At 38.6% G+C, this 22,013-nt stretch overlaps 1 protein-coding gene across 2 annotated transcripts in view; it reads left to right on the plus strand.

Moving 5' to 3' along the window:
- The window catches only part of LOC111149101 (potassium voltage-gated channel interacting protein 4), a 1,200,286-nt gene that overhangs the window by 970,842 nt on the left and 207,431 nt on the right, over positions 1-22,013 (plus strand). Inside the window, exon 1 of one of the 2 annotated variants that reach the window (XM_022506025.1) lies at positions 5,938-6,049. The exons of the other annotated variant lie outside the window; for it this stretch is intronic. Coding sequence (XP_022361733.1) covers positions 5,938-6,049 — 112 coding nt within the window. Of the gene's footprint in view, positions 1-5,937; positions 6,050-22,013 lie in introns of those variants that run through there. 2 annotated transcript variants of the gene reach the window in all.

Genomic DNA, 22,013 nt, shown 5'->3' on the forward strand with positions numbered 1-22,013 from the left:
CAAGGATTATCATCATCATCATTATTATTATTACTATCCATGAAAATCACTGCCCTAAAGCCAGCCAATTATAGTGGTAAATGGCAAAGATTGTTTTAGAGAGAAAAGAGAAAAAGGTCTGTGACATGACAGCCAAAGTTGTATGCCAGATTAAATGGGTGAACCAGAAGCCCACTCAGTTTAATCCAGAAGACCTAGGAAAGGGAAATCAGGGCAGGAAAAAGGTCATAAATCTCAGGGAAAGATTATATTCTTAAGAATGTTTCCTAGTTAAATTTCCAAATAATCTTCTGATTTGTTTATATGAAGATTATATAACATAAGCTTGGATCACAAGATACATGAATACGATTTTTAAGATACATTAGTGCAACATTGCTGGAAGTTTTTCAAGTGGGAGATATCCCCTTCTCCTTTATGGATTCAATAGGCACTCAAGCCTGAAGGTTGGATGCTTAATTGTTTAATGGATAAACATATACATATTTTAAAGAAATCCATTCCAGACACATTTAGGAAGCTTTCAGAATGAACCCTGCAGCTAAGTGAAACAGCGTTGAGTCCTGGCATGTTTGAGTGGAAAGTTTATCTGGAGAACATTTAGGGATCTTTCCAGGTAATTGAGAAAGCCCCAAGACAGATGGACGTGATACCCTTTGGGGTGGGGACAGAACAGAATTCACTGAGGGTGAATAGCTTTCATCATTTGGTGAGAAAAATCTTAAAATTAAAAGAGACACTAAGTGTCACATACCAACCTTATCCTCATTCCTTGTTCTATGCAGATGTTGAGGCCTCTTACAACAATTTTCCACTTGCATTTTTCTTCCCTGCCTCAGAGGCCTCAATTGAGCTATGCTACCTTCATAGCTTTTGCCCTAGTGGGTTCCCATTTCTGTTCCTAGAAAATCATTCCTCCTCCCCTCGCTTGTTTTCAAAAACCTAAATTAGGCTTCTCTTTTCAGTAGAACCTTCTAGATGATGCCAACCATGTGGAGGTCTTGCTTCTCTTTCCTCCTATTTACTGAGAGTAGAAAATTTTTCTTTCAGAACTTGATTTCTTTCTAATTTCTCAATGGATCATCCCAGTTAACAATTCAGTATCATGACAAGCTAGGTGAGTCAAGCTCATTTTGTCCACTTTCCAAGGTTTTTGAACATGAACAAGTCAGTTCTGCTTTCTGTACCTCACTTTTAAGCCTCCTTAAAATAAAAAGATTGGATTATTTGAACTCTAAATGTTTATACAAATATAAACTAATAATTTTAAATTTAAGTTTGACTTAACATATCCTATATGCATTGCTATTCTATTTATATTTTTGGAGAGATAATAGATAGATAAATCTATCTAATTAAAATATTTTTTTCTCAACTTCACTATATTTATTTTGGTATTTGTATGATGTCAATAGGATGAAGAACATTTCTTAACCAAGGAACATCACCTAGTGAAATTTCAAACTGAAGCTAAATTTCAAACTGAAGCTAAAACAAAGAGGGGGAAATGATTAATTTCGGGTTTCAGGCAAATCATCCTTTTTGAGATTATTTAAAATAATGCAATGGGTCAGTGCAAGGAAATTGAAAGTCTACTCTGACTACTACTGCCCCCCTCTCTCTTTCAGAAGGGGCCATTGGCTTGGGCATGCCTCTTTGAAGTCCATTTTTTACTTTCCCAAGAGGGTCTGGCAATATTTCCCCAGCACAACCCCTTAGCAGAGACCCAGTTAAAGAACCATTCATCAAGGTACAGGGAGGCCCAAGAGTGCAGTAGTGAATGACACCATGTGCGAAATTTGGACCCAGGATACCCAAGCTCAAGCCCAACTCTGCCAAGTCCTATCTATAAGACTTCAGGCCAGTTGCTTAATCTTTTAAAGTTTCAACTTTATCCTTGAAACCAGAGAAATAATATAGATCTCATAGAATTATGAAAGAATTAAATTAGTTATAAGTATGAAGATTTTAGAATAGTATCTGACACTTAGACCTTCTACAAAACTGTCAGCCACCATAATGGAGTAAATCAGATATAAATCATGGTTGTGCCCCTTACTGAATGTCACTGTAAAAATAATCTTGATGATCATTGGTTTTATCTATTTTTATTTTTTGCAATGGTGATAATAACACTTTTCTCATTAGTTTAGGGTAAGATTAAATGAGTTTATACATGTTAAGTACATGTGCCTAGCTTAGAGTAAGTGAGCAAGAGTTGTTAGTTTATTCCTATATTCTTTTCTTTTGGTATAGAAGACAGACCTTTGCTGGCCATCCATTATAATATAAAGAATTGGCAAACCTGAGAATAATTAGACATAGAGAAGGCATATTTTAACATAACAAACTAGGTTGGGGCTAATAAGCTACTGTCATAAAATAATAGAGCCATCACCTGGAATTATTTTTTTTTAATAATATATAGCCATCTGTTCTTTCCCAAGATGGCCCTAGAAAAACACTCTTCTTCAAGTGTCCCCCATTTTCCTAGACTGGTCAGATGATGCATGAAACTCATGGATGACACTATTAGCTTACAAAATCCCACCATGAGGGTGATGTGAAAGAGACCCTGGCATTCTCAAGAGCCAGAATATGCTGTAGCTGGAGTTAATAGGAAGAGCTTAGTAAAGGTAGCCAGTACAGATAAGGATTGGCTGGGTCACCAAAACTCTCAGCTCATGGGTCTTATATAGGAATGCCATTGTCCTAAAGTGAAGTCTTGCCTGGAATTAACAAAATTATATCCCTAGGTCTTTCTGTGAATTTTAAAGATGGTGGAGATTTCTTTCCTGGAAAATGAGATGTGACAACTCAAAAATTATTCACTTAAGTATATAAATCAAGAAATCAGTTGGTAACTATTTGCTAAAATCTGCTAAGGGATATAAATGGAATGTAATGAATTTGGTAGTCAGACAAAGCAATGTTTAAATTCAGCATCTAGGGGCACCTGTGAGGCTTGGTTGGTTAAGTGTCTGCCTCAGGCTCAGGTCATGATGTCAGGATCCTGAGATGGAGCCCTGAATCGGGCTCCCTGCTTCTTCCTCTCCCTGTGCCCCTCCCTCCAACTGCTCATTCTCTCTCTCCCTTTCCCTCTCTCTTAAAATAAATCAATGAAATCTAAAAAATGAAGAAATAAATAAATAAATAAATAAAATTTTTTTTTAAAAAATTCTGCACCTATAGCTTTTTAGCTGTGTTTTGTTCTAATATGAAATCATATAGGGTTAAAAGAGACAGAGTTAACTTGACCTAATTAATTTCTGCAACTCTTTAAAAAAAAAACTTTTGATGTCCTCTCATCAAATACTCTCAGGAATTTCAGAGAATCGTTACTTAAAACATCTCTTTACCCATCAACTTTCGAGAACCGCTTCCCCTGCACTGATTTGCTTACAAACTGAAAATAACAAGTTTAGATGGATTGGTGGTTGGGCAGATAGATAGATATTTCTCAAAGACATAAAATCCAAAACAAAAAGCACTGTTATAAAAGCCAACTTAGTGGTCTAAGTGTATTCCTGATGCCCAGAGGAGAAAAATAGCCTGGTAGGTCAGGAAGTCTTCATGGGGGAAGGACTGAAACCCGACTTAGGAGAAGAGGGGATGGTAAGGAGGAGCAAGGTCCCTTCATCCACCTAGACCCAGCAGAGCCTCTAAAGAGTTGGCCCTGCTGTTGTAATCCCACACCTGCCATCTGTCTTGTAGGCACTGGGCTCAGCTCTCCACAGTTAACTCTCACAGTAAGGATGAGAAGTGGGCAGTCACACTCCCATCTTGCACTTAGAAAACTGACAGAGATGGAGTGGTTTCCTCAAGATCACACAGCAAGCAAGCAACAGAACCAGAATTCAGTCCAAGTCTGTGTACCGCAAAGCCTGTGTATGATAGATAAGTTGTTTTTATTTATCTTGATTTTTTTATTTAAATTCAATTTAACATGTTCTATATTATTAGTTTCAGAGGTAGAATTTTGTGATTCATCATTTGCATATAACACCCAGTGCTCATCAAATCAAGTGCCCTCCTTTATGCCCATCACCCTTACCCCAGCCCCCTGCCCACCTCCCCTCCAGCAAGCCTCAGTTTGTTTCCTATAATTCAGAGTCTCTTATGGTTTGTCTCTCTGTTTTTGTCTTATTTATAACTTCTAATAATAATGAAAGCTACCATTTTCAATGATTACCACCTCTGTAAAGTCTCCTTCCCGTTCCCACCACTCATCTTTCCCCAGGTGGAGTTGGCTTTTCATTCTTGTGCCCCCACTGTACTTCATAGAAAGATTTTTTCAAGTGCTAGTGCATTTCTCAGTCACTTTCGATTTCATACCTGCCTCCTTTATTATACCATATGCCTCCACAAGATACGGTTGGACTTTATCATTCAAGTACTGTTCAGAGCTCATGGTAGCAGGTTAACAAATATTAAGAAATAAACAAATGAATGAATGCCTATTGCCTACCAAGCGCTGTGCCCACCACAGCTTTGACAAGTAAGTTAACCACTTTATGCTTCAGTTTCCTTGCCTATAAAGTGAAGATGACTATAAAACCCACCACACAGAATTGTGGGGAAGAGTTCATTGTTGATAAATCCCTATACTATTGATCAGCACATACCCGCATCAGGCTCTCTGCTCAGCGGGGAGCCTGCTTCCTCCTCTTTCCCTGCCTGCTTCTCTGTGATCTCCGTCTGTCAAATAAATAAATAAAAATCTTAAAAAAAAAAAAAAGAATACAAACTCCAGGGGCACCTGGGTGGCTCAGTCAGTTAAGCATCTGCCTTTGGCTGGGGTCATGATCCGGGAGTCCCATGACTCATACTGGGCTCCTTGCTCAGGGGGAGAGTCTGCTTCTCCTTTAGCCCTTCATCCCACTCATGTTCTCTCTCTCTTTCTCAAATAAATAAATAAAATCTTTGTTAAAAGAATACAATACAAACTCCAGGATCCTCTGAATCAGATTTTCCACAAGAGAATATTTTTAACAAGCATCTTGTGTGATTTTTATCATCGGGGAAGTTTGTGAAACTTGGCTTTGAGAGAGGCTGAATCAAGAGTTGAAAGGAGGATAGTGTGATTCCCCCCTCCAGGAGGCAGTTACTGAACATCAGTGTTCTTACAAGGTACTGCTCTGCCCTACTCTCCAATGATTCCTGTTTGTAAAATACAAGGGCCAAATCAATCTTCCTAATAATGTTCTTATTGTGTCCGAGGGGATCAGACAGCCCCAGTGGAGTGGCTGGTGGGAAGCAGCTTGGATGCTCCTGGTGACAAAGGCAATCGTGGTTCTTTTGCTCCTGCACTTTTCTCCCCAGAAAAACTACCCACGGGCTTCCACGGGAGCTTTCTGACAAAGGCTCTAGGCAGCAGCCACGACAGCCGATTCTGTCCTAACATCCCGAGAGGGGGCTGAGCTGTCTGGCGGCGCGAGCTCTGGGAGGAGAGAGCCGCTGCTTGGGCAAAAACCGGGCATTCGCTGGCTTCCCAGGCAGCAAACTAGCGCGCAGCCAGCCTGCTCAGCCCGCGCCGCGTCGTCAGCGCGTGGAGCGCCGCGGTGCTCTCCAGGGCAAGTTTCCTGGGAGTGTCCCTCCTCTCCACGGACAGAGCAAAGTCTCCCGCTCTCCAACAGATGCTCCCCTCACAGCTCTAAGTGCAAGTACCCGCTGGCAGCAGCGCAGAGCCCGGAGGCAGGCGCGCTCTGGTTGGGGGACCCCGCTGGGAAATGCCAGCATCAGCATGAGAGGCTGGACTCCAGCCCGGGTCCGTCCTCACCCCGGGGGGCCACTGCTCCGCCCGGTGCGTCTGCGAGGAGCTGCTCACTTTTCCCCCTCGCGACTCTTTGTTCCAAGCCAGAGACTGCTCGGATTCTCTAATTAACTCCCTCCGCTCCAAAGGGGTCCGGAGGCTGGGATGCTCTGCCAGCTTGAAAGATGTTGACTCTCGAGTGGGAGTCGGAAGGACTGCAAACAGTGGGTATTGTTGTGATTATATGTGCATCTCTGAAGCTGCTTCATTTGCTGGGACTGATTGATTTTTCGGAAGGTAAAGTGGTCGCTCCCACTCTGTGCGGTTGGTCAGGTCTGGTTCGGAACTGGATACAGAAACTGAAGAAGTTGAGGAGGCTTGATACCCAAAGTAAAAGTTTTAAAATATGCATGCTTGCCGTGGAGCAGCCTAGCACTGGACAGTTCATGTCTGTTTACCCAGATATTTGACACTGGGAGGGAAGGGATACTTCTTTCTCTTTGAAAGCTCTTGAGTGTAGGGTGATATTGTGGGTTAAATATATTTCCAAGGTGCGAAGTTAAGACTCTCTACTATGGGGTGGTAATATAGGTTGTTTTTTGGTTGTCAAGTTCATGATGGCTACCACGCCTTAATGTCATTAGGAATTTTATTCTCTGGAGGAGTACCCTGATTTATGAGGGAAATATCTGTGTGTGCCTCATTAAGTAGGAGGTGTGGGGGTGGAGTTGGGTTGTTGATTAGGATGTAAAATGGGTAGGCTTTTCAGTTAAAATTGAGTTAATGGGTGTTTGGCAAAAATGTTCTTGAACACTTAATTTGCAAAAGTGTTTCATTTACACTTCCCAATGAACCACTTTGCTCATCTCTTGAGTGGGAACCCATATGCACAGGGCATCACTGTTGCTATCAACAAATATTTTATCCATCTAATATAAATTTTACTACTCAAATCAATTTTATTATTCAAAGGTGGGGTAAAAATGTTGACTGACTTTGCTTTAATAATTTGAATAGATGTGTGTATGTGTGAATATAGAGACATATATACCATATATATGCACATTTATTTTTTCATGAAATAATTTTTCTACTGAAATAAGATACTTTGAATTATTTAAACCTCAGCATCCAAGGTCAATTCTACATCTAAGCTCTCCTATCTTCCCAAGCAAACGAAAGTAGTTCTTAAGACACTTGCTAATATTCCTTCCAGATAAGGGAAGAACCTTTTATTGCCGAGTTTTTTATGATTGTTCACTTCTCATGTTGTGTGTAATGTTGGAAGATGATGGAAATATTTAAGCCTGCCATGCTTCTCATCTTTCTAACTACAGGAGCTAAGACCTGATGGCTACAACGACATCATCCCAAACTACATCCGGTATACAGGTTGTTTCTGTTAATATGTTATAATGGTCAATGTATCTTATCTTTAGGAAGACTTTTTTTTTTTTTAAACAAAGTGAGTTTGTTAGGTTCTAACTATTTAGACCTCTGTAAAAACATAAGTTCCCATGTAATTTTCATATCTTCTTGTAAATATTCTCACTCTGTGACAAGCTCTGCCTAGGCACACAAGAGAACAATGTTGTCATGGGATTAAGTAAAACCTCAGAAATTAGTTTCTTCCTTTTCTCATATTACACAGTGATTTTATTTAACCCCTGGAAGGAAAACAATGCACCAGCAAACTTCTCCAAGTGCTACAGAGCAACCTTTGCATTGTTTCAAGATTCTGCCTCAGTTTTCTAACGCTGGTATTGTAATAAAACGCAGATGAGATCATTTCAATTTCTGTCATGGGAATAGTTTCCCTTTGTTAAATTTTGTCACCATATTAGTTTTTGTTTTCTGAACTTGGCTGAGCAATAGCCCCCAAATTTAATGGATAATACTCCAGAGGGCTTGGTCTCATAGCCAGGTGAAGCATTTGCTGAATGACAACAGCCATGGGGGTATTGAGGAAGTCAACCTTCCCAGTGCTATAAGGTAGCACTTTTATTCTTTTATTGCCCATGTTGATAATGAATGCATTTAAAGTCAAAGTCCCTAGGTTTAAAACCCCTGCAAATGACTCAGCTTTTCTTCTTAACTTCTATTTTATGTCACTTAAAGTTGAAGATTTTCACATGAAAACTTCAAATTTGAGTTCCAACAATATGAAAAGTAGAATTGTAAACCTGACTCCCTCAACTACAATCACAGATTTTTGTGCTAGTCTGAAATGTCTTTTGTGGGGTGGATATCCATATTCATTTTCAACTAATATCCATATCCATAAATGATTTGATATTTCTATGCATAAACATACATATAGATGATGTATCTACATTTTTATAGCTCTTATGTAAAATGTCCAATATGCTGGGGGCAATTTGGGCTCAATATAAAAGTCACCATCGTGCTAATATTCAAAGATGCTGGTACCACCATACATGAGGTATAACCCATTTTACTTGTCAAGACTATCATTTTTTGTTCTGAAGTACATATTAGAAAATGCTGATCTAGTTCAACTCTTTCATTTTACATAGGAAACAGCTACAACCCAAAGAGGTTAACTGATCTACCAGAGGCAAAACTAACTGGAGGAAAGACAGGACCAAAACCAAGGACTACCAAGCAGCATATGGTTATAGTTTTTCTACCATACCACACTTTCTACTTATTTCTTTTCTCTAGTATTGAAAAAGAGAGTGAATGAAAATATATGTGGGAAATGTCCTGAATTCTGATATCTTGTCCTAAACAGTCCACTAACACCCTGAGAGATTTCTGGGGGGAAATACATCCGTAGGAAAGATTACACAACAACCACACAATTTCTACAAGGTGTCGACTCCAACCCAAGTGTGGGATCCAAGCATGGCATGTAAGTGAGCTAAGCCAGTCTACTGACTATATCATAGACTGGTGGCAAATTGGAACAAAAGCAGCCAAGCCAAGTGGTCTCCTGAACTTCTTTATCTCTGAGACCTGCACTGCATTTTGACTCTCTGTGATGTACACTCAATGGCCATAAATACCTACTCTAGGTAGAATCCAACAGTGAGACTCAATAAGACAATGAGAACTATGGCAGAAGCCTCCTGTCTGTGTATTCTCAGGCTGTGGGTAGTATCCAGTGAGTAGCTGACCACCAGCCAAGTGGAGGAATAAGAAAAAGGCACAAAAATACAGAGAAAGCCACAAACTATTATTATCCCTCAGCCTTTCTACCTACAAATGATAAAAATTCCCAAAAAGGCTATCCCAATGTAGACTGCCAAACTTCTCACTGACTGCTCTAGAAAATACAGCCCACAATAAGGCCAGGGAATTAACCATTCTTTTTGGTGGAGAAATGAAGATGAAGCTCAGAGCAGAACCGTGAAATCCTTTTAGGCCACACTGAACTCTTATACTATCCTCAGGGGCAATGATTCTTTGCTGGTACAAGAATGGAGCATTTTCTCTAGTATGACTATACATTGATTTACTTAGAAAGTAGTTCTGAATCTATTTGAATGAGAGGGTCTGTGGTTTTGTTGGGATAAAGCAATGTTAACATAGTATTATCATCTACAATGGCTAATGAAAATTAGCCATGGGTAAAAAAGAATAAAGAGAAACATTTCCACTCCCACCTAAATTAGATTCTGATTTTGATAAAACCTCATTTTTAAAATACAATTCTCCTTCGGTTGAAATTCATGGTTTAGGAAACAAAAGCAATTTATAAAAAGGATTCAAGAGGCTAAAGGGATTTTAATATGATGATTTGAGGTTTTACACATATCCACTCATTAAGAAAACTATGAAGAACACTCAGAAAATGGATCTTATTATTTCATACATTTAGCATATAATATATGTCTTGTTGAATTCTAAATGCATGTAGTGTTCTCTGGTAGGCTTGGATGGTAGAAAGGTGTGCAAGATGAACATTAAAGGAACATACCTTCGGTGAACTTACATTCTAGGAAAGGAAACAATTTACCAAACAAGACAGAAGAATATAAATGCTGGGTATTAGAGAGAAATGGCCTGCAGAAGCGTGGATGGAATGGTACATTCCGGAAGGAAATGGTTATACAGGACTTCGAAATGTGAGAAGGACTTCCCAAGTTAGAGAAGGGAAGAAGAAAAATCTAGGCTAAGCAAAGAGCATGAGTTGTGCCCTCAAGTTCATGGATAAGGGTAGTGGCATTCACACACATAGGTGTCAGAACGTTGAAATGGGAGATGTAACTGAAGAGGTGGCTTGAAGTTCAATGCTAAGAGTATCTACTTATTCTTCAACCATTGAAGAACCATTGATTCAAAGTCTTCAAGTTTGAGGAGAAAAGTGAGCAATGTGACAGACCACTGTTTCAGGGGTTCAATCTGGGTGTAGGTGAAGATGAATTCTGTAGTAAAATCATGGAAGCAGAAATATTAGTTATGCTCTTGGAACAATTCAGGTGACAGACAACAGGGCAAAAATCTATGGGTTGCCCTTCTCAATAAAATACTTAATGTGAACTGTCAATTTCCAGTTTTTCCAGAAATTCATGTTTACTATAATACCTTTGGCCTGCACTTGTTCCGAGATATCATAATTGTATTTTATTTTAGGACAACATTGTTAGGTTTTAAATATCTTTCTTGAGAGAAAAAAAGAAGTGGAAAACACACAGAGGTTGTAGTTACAGATATGGTAGCACCATTTATGGTGGGAACTTAACAATTCGGATAGGTATATTGACATTTTGCAAGGTCTTCAATTATTTTGAATCTTTCATTTTGGAAAATCATATGATGCACAGTACAGAGAGTGGTATAATGTATTCTCATGTGCCCATCAATAATGAGCATCACTTTGCCATTTGTGTTTTGGCAGTGGCTTGTCTTTGAAAATATTTCTCCCTTGTCTGCAATATGCCAGGCACTTTGCAAGGCCCAGGATACAAAGATGAATTAAAGATAGTCTCTAACCTCACAGAACTCTCCCTTGTTTAGGTAGATGGGGAATATATAGGAAAGGCAATACATTACAGTAGATAGATCAGTATAAGTAAGTCCAAGATACAGAAGAAGAATGGAAAGTAATTAAGTCCAAATGGAAGAGCTAGAAGTGATCAGAGATGCCTCCCTGGAAGAGCTGACTTTTAGGCTGGATTTTTATGGATAAAGAGAAGTGTATCATCTTCATAGGCCAGCAAGGTCCTTATGTAGTTTCCATATGCAGGACTCTGGGTGAGGTAATTCTATATGCCAACACAGGAACATGGTCCACAATGCAGAATTCAACAGAGAGTGTCAAAGGGAATTAACACAGTTTTATTCTTTCTTCTTGATTATGTAATTATCCACACTATCTACCATAAGAAGACACTCCAAACATTACAGTGTGAGTGCCTTTTACTCTCATAGAATAATGGTGCCTGTGTACTTCTTCTTAGGCTGCATAATTGAGGGCCTCCAGTGCCTCTTTCAAGTTTCCATGGTAGCCTGGAAACTGTTGATTAGTTGGCTGCATTGGTTTTTGTTTTGTTTTGTTTTGTTTTGATTTTGATTTTTTTTTTCTGTGAGGGAGATTTCAGATCAAAATCCCACTTCAGAGTAAAGATACCCACATACCAAAGGCATCTGGAGCAGCTGTTCATTAGAACCCCATGACCATAAGAAATAATTCTAAATGAGATATCCAGCAGTAAGCTGAAAAAGCCCATCTTACATGTGCTTTGATTTGGCTGGGAAAGTAGCCCTTTCAGTTTTATAACTGGGGGAAAAAAACCTTAAATGTATTTATTTTTTTTATTATTATTTTTTTAATTTCACAGACAGAGATCATAAGTAGGCCGAGAGGAGGCAGAGAGAGAGGGGGAAGCAGGCTCCCTGGCGAGCAGAGAGCCCGATGCAGGGCTTGATCCCAGGACCCTGGGATCATGACCTGAGCCAAAGGCAGAGGCTTTAACCCACTGAGCCACCCAGGTGCCCCTAGCCTTAAATTTACATGTGAAATCAAACACATATGTATCAAGCACCTACTGTGTGAAGGGACATAGAAGACAAAAGGGCATTTTGATGAGAGTACAAACTTGAATAACTAATCCAAGACAAAAAAGAGTCTGATGAGAGGGAGAAAGGGCTTTGAAGAGAAAGGGATTTGAAGAGAACAGCCATCCCATCCCATTGGAAGTTTTCAAGGAAGGTTGAAAGAAGATGGTGGTGGCATTGAATCAAAAGACTGACAGAAACTGGAGGCTATGAAATATTATATACACACACACACACAGAGACACACACAGACACACACAGACACACATATTTTAAAGCAGTTTCCTGAAATCATCATTTGTAATCAGCTTGGTTCTAAAAGTCCTTTAACCCATTTAAGATACCAAGGGTCTGCTTCATATCTGGCAATGTACTTGGTACTGACAGGTTTGGGGAATATTATTTTTCAGTTTTGCTTACTTTGAGAACTCATTCTCCACCTCAGCTAGGAGCAGAGAGCTGGAATCTTAGTGGGGAGGAGAGATGAAGGTGGAGAAGTTGTACATTTCAATGGCCTCCAGCCAAAGGTTATCAGGACCACACCTGTGGTAGAGTAATTTGGCCTCATTGCTTTTTGCAGGAGAGGGGGAATCCATTCTGTGGAGAGCAGTGGAACAGCTCAGTAAGGAGATATGAGAACGGACTTAGTGCATTTGCACTTCTGTTGGGGGATTATGATTTTGGAACTGGGGCTTTGCTCTGGATTAAATAAAGTAAAAAAGCCAGCCTAATTCTATGATGATCTTAATAAATCTCTTCTATAAGTAGCATAGACTAGACAGAGGCTAGAGCTGCAGTTGGCAAAGAGACAAGCTGCAGTAACTAGGATGGGGAAACTTTGGTCATTTTTGTGGTTTATATTTTTGCCTCTTCTCACATACGATGATAGAGTGATCTTGCTTTTATGTCTTGATCCATCAAAAGTACAGAGTGGTCTTGTCTGAGGTTGATATTCTGTGAAATTCAGAGTGCTTATATTCACTAAGGGAATGCCAAGGTCTGGCATAAAACAGGGCAGCTGCCTCAGAATGGAAGGCGCTGCTTTCTCCTCAGACACGATCAGGAGAGCAGAGTAAGAAGAAGGGCAAGTGTGTAGGATATATAGCAGACAGATCTAGTTTCAAGTTTAATTCAGTAACTTTGAACAGGTTGCTTTACCTTCCTGAGCTTCAGTTCCTTTTTCTGTAAAATGAGTTTAATAAACCCAACTTTTTGAGATTGTTGTAGGGAATACAAAATATAAGTGAGATATGTAGCTCCATGCCTGGAGCACAATTAGGAGCCAGTAAATGCCTTCCTTGTAATTACTTTGGAATCACATGTTCAAATTCCTTGAGTTACTCCAGTGATTCTCAAATTTTACTGTGTGTCAGAATCACTTTCATGGCTTGTTATATACTACAGAAGGGTGGACTCTACCCTCAATGTTTCTGACTCAGTATATCTAGGTGAGGGTCTGAGAATTTAAATTTCAAATGACTTCTCACTTTAGCCTCATGCAGCTGTCAAGGGGCAACACTTTAAGAGCCACAAATCTGAGAGGCCAAACACGTGATATGAGCAATGTGTTATTCACTGAGGTCTTTGGCACCTGCAGAGCTTTATTCTGGAGCAGTGGTCAGCCTTCTGTTCTATAGTAAATACTGTAGGCTTTGTGGACCATGCAAGCAGTCTAAGTAGTCAACTCTGTTGTAACACAGAAATACACAAATGAATGCTCATGGCTATGTTCCAATAAAACTTTCTGGAGAGAGATGCAAATCTGAATATTAATAAAATTTTTATGTCACAAAATATTATGTTTTTTAAATTTTAATCCTTTTAAATGTAAAACAATGCTAAGCCTGCAGAGAATACAAACAGACAGCAGGACAGATTTGCATCACTGTAATTTGCCAATCCCTGTTCTAGAGTTGGCAGTAAAGGAACCTGTTGAGAAGGGGTCTGAGATTGGTGAGATATTGCTCTTTGGAAACTTGTCTAGATTTTCTGAGCCCTCAGTCTCATTGAATGGACAGGAATTGAGTACCTCTTTGGGGGGTTGATGAAATTATCTGCCAAGTTAACAAATAATTTGAATTAGCATGTGTGTGTTTGTTGAATAAAATGTCTTTTCCTCTAACTCCACATGTCTAGGCCAATTTAGAGTTACTTACATAAATTAAGTCATCCACATGATTTTGTCACACAATGAGTCAGTGCTGGGCTAGACAGTCTGAGTTGCCCCCTTTTACTGATTTTCAGCTTAGGTTTTGTTGCCACTAGGACAGGTGGCATTATGCCTCTTCCACTGAATTTATAAACCCTTAGCTACTGTATTTGTTAAAGACATAAAGACATATTTCAACTTGACCAATTATACTGGTCCTCACAGTATTGCATTATATTGAGCCTTTTGGGTGTAGGGCAAATACATTGAATCAACAAACTTTTTTTCTTAATAAAATCATCTTAAATCTAGATTCTCTTGAAAATGAAAAATATAGAGGGGCACCTGGGTGGCTCAGTCTGTTCAGCATTCTGCTCTTGATTACGGCTCGGGTCATGGTCTTGGGGTCATGAGATCAACCGCCACTTTGGGCTCCATGCTCACCATGAAGTCTGAGTTTCTCTCCTCTGTCCCCATGCCCCCCACACACAATAAGTAAATAAATAAATAAATCTTTAAAAGAAAGAAAATGAAAATATACGAATACTGGGTAAGATCACGTTCTTTAAAGTAAGGTACTGATTTAAAGTCAGTGTACCTCTCTGCCTTACATTGGCCTCATGGTCTCAGACAAGGTTTATAACCACCCTTGACCTCAGTTTTCTCACATGTAAAATGGGGAGAATAATAGTAGCTACCTCATTGATTATTGTGATTATTTTGAGAAATAAATTAAATATTTGTTAAAGTTCTGCTTAGCCTAGTGACTGGAACAGAGAGCTCAACAACTATTGAGTACTACTTATACCATTAGTATCATGGCCGTCTTTGTCCTTCACATCTCTCATACTTGTCACTAAACATAGTCATTCATTCAGTCTGACAAAGAACAAAAACTCAATCAAGTAAATAAGAAGGTCTAGTTGGTTTTATTAAGTGACTCGTGAATCAAGCAGCATCCCATGCAGCAAGTAAAGGGGATCTCTGAGGAGTTATACAAAATGGAAGGTTTTTATAGAAAGGACAGTGGGGCAGGGAGTTAATAGCAAAAGAAAGGTTGGTTCCAGGCAGAGTCAATTTCCTTAGGGGGAAGACCAAGGTATTAGTTATACAAAATAAGGCATCTTCCTCTGGGGGATGGCGAACGTTCATGTGATAGAGTGCCTCATTGGTGCTTATCAGAAAATTCCTGACTCAAATCTATGTGGGTTTAATTTAAGCTCCAGCTTTTTTGTTTACTTGTTGGGTGACTTTGGATTAATGACCTGATCTTTCCAACACTCAGTTTCCTTGTCGATGGGCTGGAGCGAATACAAATACTTATTAAAAAAAAAAAAAAGAAGAAGGAAGAAAGAAAGAAAAAGAAAAGAAAATTCTGAAAGGTTATAACTTATTTCTGGGGGAGGTTGAAACTTCAATTAGTTGAGCCATTAGCCCTGGTTTGATGACTTGGCCTAAGTGACACAATTTTGAGCATGTCATTTTCTTTTAACAAATCATCCATGAAAGAAAGGATCTTAAATGTGATCTGTGTACCAAGTGCTGTGCTAGTAATTGGGAACGGGAAGCACAGATTTGGCTAATAGGGGTTTACATACAAATGAACATGCAAACGCATCAGTTTAGCAAATTGCCCTGGTCTCACATCTGTGCAAGAATGCTGGTGTACCCTCTTCCTAGAGGGTACCATATGGACAAGTAGTCAGTCCCATTTAGAAGATGGGGAGTTTCAGGAAGGACTCACAAAGGTGACCTTTGAGCTGAATCTGAGTGGCATTTTTAGCATTTGGCATCACTCATTCTTAGCAACTACTGACAATTGATACAACCTATTTTCACATTATCGAGGAAAACTCATGTTGATCCCAGCTTTTAGATTCTGACTCACATTTTATTTCTGTTTCTCCCACAATGCCTCTTTTACCCAAATGCACCCATATCTCTCCTTATAAGCCCATACTAGAACTTATTCTTACCACCTTTCACCCCTAATCTGAATTCAATCAGTCCTGATGTATGTTGTACAACATCACACAATAATAGTAAACTTTCATGCACTATTCCCCAAATAGCTTCATTTGTATAATTCACCTTTTCTTCAGTTTGGGAAAAGGGACCACTCTGCCTTAGTACAGAGTGAATTTTCCTTAAATTTCTATCAGGTCCAGAGCAGTAGAAAGTATATAATGGAGGCTCAACAAATTCTTATCTGTGGGTTTCTCAGCTGCATCTTTGATGGACTCTTTACATCAATATCCTTGTCTCATCTTAACCTCATCCCTATCCTTTTCTCTTCCAATCTACTTCATATTCTCACAATTGAAGTATTCCCAAATGCGGGGCGGGGGGGGATTGAGCTCATACTCAAGATAGTTCTGTATCACCTACAGCGTATAATCTCCATGTTCTTTGAGTCTGATACAAAGATGGGATCGGACCACTGCCTTCTTTTCCTCCTTCTGCTATTTCCTGTTCCAGCACAAGGAATTATTGAGGTTCCTTGAATAGCTCATGCTTTCTCCAGCTGCCACATCTTTGCATATACTGTTCTCTCTCCCCAAATGCTCTTCCCTCCTCATACTCCTGGAAATGCTTTTTCAGTCTTCAACTCTTGGCTCATATTCTTGTTCTCTGAGAAGCAGGTCTTGGCTTCCTCAAGCAGCAAAAGACACTCTGGCTCTGAGGCCTCTCTGCCTCTTCCTCATGAGCTCCTTTGCCCATTTTATGCTCCATTGCTATCAAACTTGTTACTTTTCAAGCACTTCATGCTGTTTCCTGCTTCATGCCTTTGCTTGCACTCTGAATGTCCCTTCTTCTAGAATACAAATCCCATGGGTCTTTACCTGATTAACTCCTTCTTATCATTTAAGCTCAGCTCCAGAGCCATCTGTTCCAGAATCCCCCCTTGAACCACTGAGTTGGATTAAGTGTCCAACACTTAAAACAGAACTTGTTAAACTAAAGCACTTTATCTTAGCACTTCAAACTACATTAAACTCTTGGTTTCTATGTTTCTCTTTTGCTAAATTTCAAGCACCATGTAGGCGCAGCACTTACTTCTATAACCTTAGATCCTTATGGAAGGGATGGGTAGATAATGGATAGACAATTTACTCAGAGGTCTTGATAAAAAAACTTCTCTGAGTTTCCACAATAGTCTTTTTATTTAAGTGTTTATTTTAATTCCAATTAGTTAACATACAGTATTATATTAGTTTCAGGTGTATAATATAGTGATTCAACACTTCCATACAACACCCAGTGTTCATCAAGGTAAGTGTGCTCCTTAATCCCCATCACCTATTTACCTCATGCCCCTGCCCGCCTCCTCTCTGGTAACCATCAGTTTGTTCTGTATAATTAAGAGTCTGTTTCTTAGTTTCTCTCTCTCTCTCTTTCACTTTCCTCATTTGTTTTGTTTCTTAAATTCCACATATGAGTGAAATCATATGATACTTGTCTTTCTCTGATTGACTTATTTTGTTTAGCATTATACTCTCTAGCTTCATCTTTGTCATTGCAAAGAATTTCATTCTTCTTTATGGCTGAATTATGTGTATATATAAAATATATATTTATATATATACATACACACACATATACACACACATATATATGTATATGTATACACACACACACACACACACACACACACGCATACACCCCACATCTTCTTTATCCATTCATCAATCAATACACATAGGCTGCTTCCATATCTTAGCTATTATAAATACTGCTGCTATAAACATAGGGGTGCGTGTATCCCTCAGAATTAGGGTTTTTGTATTCTTTGGGTAAATACCCAGTAGTGACATTACTAATCTTAGGGAAAGTTCTATTTTTAACCTTTTTATTAAAGATTTTATTTATTTATTTGAGAGAGAGAGAGTGAGAGAGCATGAGAGGGGAGAAGGTCAGAGGGAGAAGCGGACTCCCCGTGGAGCTGGAAGCCCAACGTGGGACTTGATCCCGGGACACTGGGAGCTGAGCTGAAGTTAGTTGCTTAACCAACTGAACCACCCAGGTGCCCTATTTTTAACTTTTTGAGGAACTTCGATACTGTTCTCCACTGTAGCTGTACCAGTTTGCATTCCTATCAACCATGCATGAATGTTCCTTTTTCTTGACATCTTGACATCTTCAACAACACATTTTGTTTGTTGTGTTGTTGATTTTAGCCATTTTGACTGGTGAGAGGTAATCTCTCATTGTCATTTGGATTTGCATTTCCCTGATTGTAAGTGATGATGAACATCATTTCATATGTCTGTTGGCCATCCAAATGTCTTTTTGGAGAAATGTCTGTTTGTGTCTTATGCCCATTTTAAATTAGATTATTTGTTTTCTGGGTGTTGAGTTTTATAAGTTCGTTATATATTTTGGATGTTAGCCTTTCATTGGGTATGTAATTTGCAAGTCTCTTCTCTCATTCCATAGGCTGCCTTTCAGTTTAGTCTATTGTTTCCTGTGCTGTGCAGAAGGTTTTTATTTTAGTATAGTCCCAATAGTTTCTTTTTGCTTTTGGTTCTCTTGCCTCAGGAGACTTATCTAGGAAAAAATTGTTATAGCTGAATATCAAAGAAGTTACTGCCTGTTTTCTCTTTTAGGATTTTTATGGTTTCAGGTCTCACATTTAGGTCTTCAATCCATTTTGAATTTATTTTTGTGTATGGAGTAAGAAAATTGTCTTCTTTCTTTTGCATGTTGCTCTCTAGTTTTCCCAACACTAAGTGTTGGGAAAGATAGAAGAGACGATCTTTCCCATTGGTTATTCTTTCCTACTTTATTGAAGATTAATTGACCATATAGTTGCAGGTTTTATTTCTGGGTTTTCTATTCTGTTCCATTGATCTATGTCTGTTTTCGTACCAGTGGTATACTGTCTTGATCATCATAGTTTTGTAATATAACTTGAAGTCCAGAATTGTGATACTTCCAGCTTTGCTCTTCTTATTCAAAATTGCTTTGACTATTCAGGGTCTTTTGTGGTTCCATACAAATTTTAGAATTGTTTGCTCTAGTTCCACAACTGTCTTGAACTGATTTAATTTTGAATCATTTTGTTTTAGACAAGGTGTTTTAACCCTGACACTATTAATATTTTGCGTTAACTAATGCTTCACTGTGGCTGCTGTCTGTCCTCTGCCTGATAGGACAATTGGCAGTATTCCAGGCTTCTTCCTATTAAATGCCAATAGTATCTTTTCCCAAGTTGTGACAACCAGAAGTATCTCGAGGTGTTCCCTAACATCCCAGGGGCAGGAAGGCAAGCAAAATCAGCTCCTCTTATCTTGAGAACCACTGGGTTGAGGCATGATCAAACAGTGTGTAAACTTTTTTATATATACATATATTCGTAATCATAAAACTGAACTTAAGTCTAAAAACATCATAGATTGGAATTCACTGGAAAACATAACTGAGTGTTGAAAAAGAGTATATTTTTTTCATTATAAAAGTAATGAACACGGGGCGCCTGGGTGGCTCAGTGGGTTAAGCCGCTGCCTTCGGCTCAGGTCATGATCTCAGAGTCCTGGGATCGAGCCCCGCATCGGGCTCTCTGCTCAGCGGGGAGCCTGCTTCCTCCTCTCTCTCTGCCTGTCTCTCTGCCTACTTGTGATCTCTCTCTGTCAAATAAATAAATAAAAAATCTTTAAAAAAAAAAAAGTAATGAACAATCATTACAGAAATTTTATGAATACAGAAAAAGAAAGAAATATGAAGAAAATACCCCTAGACCCACTGAATCATAAGACTGGTAATATTTTCTATCTACTTTTACTTTTCTACACATAAATTTATTCCTTTATCTTCAAAATAATACTTAAAAATTACAAAATTTTATGTAGCTTTAAATTCAATATTAGAACATAAGTATTTTTATATTAGCTCACAGATCCTTCATAAATATTTTAATGCCTACATTACAGTCTATAAATGTGTGTGTATAAATTATTTACCCTGATTTTAGGACATGTAAGGTATTTGCATTTTTTCTAGTATTTGAAAAATTATTTAATAAAACCTTTCTGTATTAAGTTGCTTATATAGTTAGAATTATATTCTTAGGGTAGCATGTTAAGAGAAGGATTAATGAGACAAAAGAATGAAGTGTTTCAAATCTCATGACATATAAGGTCAAATTGCTTTATAAAGGAGTTGTACAGATTTACTTGCCCCACTATAAAGTAAGTATTCCCAGTGGTTTGTACATGTGGCACTATCACTATGTGCTATTGGTTAGGGAACATTTTGAAGGTTCACCTGAAAGACCGTATCGGCCAGCTCAGTGAAGAAACCATCTTAGTGCTGAACTGTTAATGACTTTTTTTTTTAAATTTTACCTATTTATTTGAGAGAGAGAGAATGAGTGAGCTGGGGTGAGTGGGGCAGAGGGAGAAGCATTGCTGCTGAGCAAGGAACTGACGTGGAGCTCCATCCCAGAACCCTGGGATCAGGACCCGAGCTGAAGGCAGATGCTTAACAGACTGAGCACCCAGGCACCCCACAGCTAATGACTTTTAAACTAACATTAGGATTCTTATTTTGTACAGACATGAAATTTCCATTGTAGCTTGAAAATGTTCTTCCTGCCCTGTTCTCTTGCCAGTTAGGATGACCTGTCTATATGAAACAGTACCAAACTTTCCCAGTCATCAATGCCCATCACACCCACCAAGATTGATGCTTAGTAGGTTTTGGATAATTTATTCAAAGAGAACAAATGGCATAGTCTTACACTAGATGAAACAATTCCTGCATTTGTATGGATTTAGGAGGAAAATTGACATGCATAAGATCATTGCTATAAACACTCAAATATTTCCTGACCCTTACTAATATATGCATTTTACTTAGATGAAATTAAATAGCAGGGAGGAAGAGTCATGTATCTTGTTAGAGGCATGCCCATATTCATCTCAAGTGATTGAACAAACATCTCAAGTAATAATAAACAATAAATAATGTGTGTGTAAAAAACTCTAAAACCAAAAATTATTTATTTGGCTAAGAAGATATGAAAATCTATACCCTCAAATTCCCTCATGTTATATAAGTCATAATAAAATAATTAGGTACAGAGGGTCCCTTTGCGAATTAATGATAGAGCTTGCTTGTAGAGGCAGAATGATACTGAGGCTAAGAAACACTGAGTTTTGCAGATAGAAAAGCATAGGTCAAATCAGATCTGCCCTTGAAACTTTCTGGCTGAGTCCTGTGCAAATCTCCAAACCTTTCTGAACCTCATTTCCTTGCCCACATTGGAGATCACCATCATACCAACCTCACAGATCTTCAAAATGGTCAAGTAACATTGAGACAGAATAGTTTGGAGACAGGGCACGAACCCTATGGTAATTCAAATTTTCTAATGATTACTTCAGTCTCCCCTCTTAAATAACTTCTGGTAGAAAGGATCCCAGACACTATGAATAGAGCTGTCCAAAACACAAATTTATTTATACTGATCATGAATATTTTGTGTTGCAACTTGTACTAGGTTGGGTTCTGCCACATATCAGATAGTTCATAGATATTTTTTTCTAACCACTTTTACAGATGAGGAAATTTGACTAAAGAGGCTAAGTAACTTGTCTCCTTTATGAGTAACCAAACAGTGGAATTAGAATGAACCACAAACTTCAGAAGCTGTGGCTCACATTTTCCCATTCTGAGCTTCTTTATGAGGGCTAAATTTTGTTTGTTTGTTTTTCTAAATCTCTAAGTTACATGAAGAAATATTCCATGGTCTTTGGATTAGTACAATCAACATTGTATATTTTGAGGTCAAGTACTTTCTCAGACATCCATTTGAATAGAATTAAGTATGAATGACTTTACATGTCAGTAAACTCGTAGTTATTAATGACCTGGTCACAGAAACTCTCTAATAAATAGACAAGAAATATTGAAGACCTGGCAGAAATGAGGTAAATTGGTGATGTGATTTCAAATTTAAACAAATTACAGGGGGAAAATGGAGAATGATAAAATAATTAGAAGACTGAGGCACAAATACCCAAATCCCACATCTGTCTTCACTGTATTCAGCAATTCTTAAATATCACTGGTGCATTGAAGAAATTA

Source organism: Enhydra lutris, unplaced genomic scaffold (assembly GCF_002288905.1).
Source record: "Enhydra lutris kenyoni isolate GAN:26980312 unplaced genomic scaffold, ASM228890v2 scaffoldscaffold21, whole genome shotgun sequence".
In the NCBI taxonomy this organism is placed as follows: Eukaryota; Metazoa; Chordata; class Mammalia; order Carnivora; family Mustelidae; genus Enhydra; species Enhydra lutris.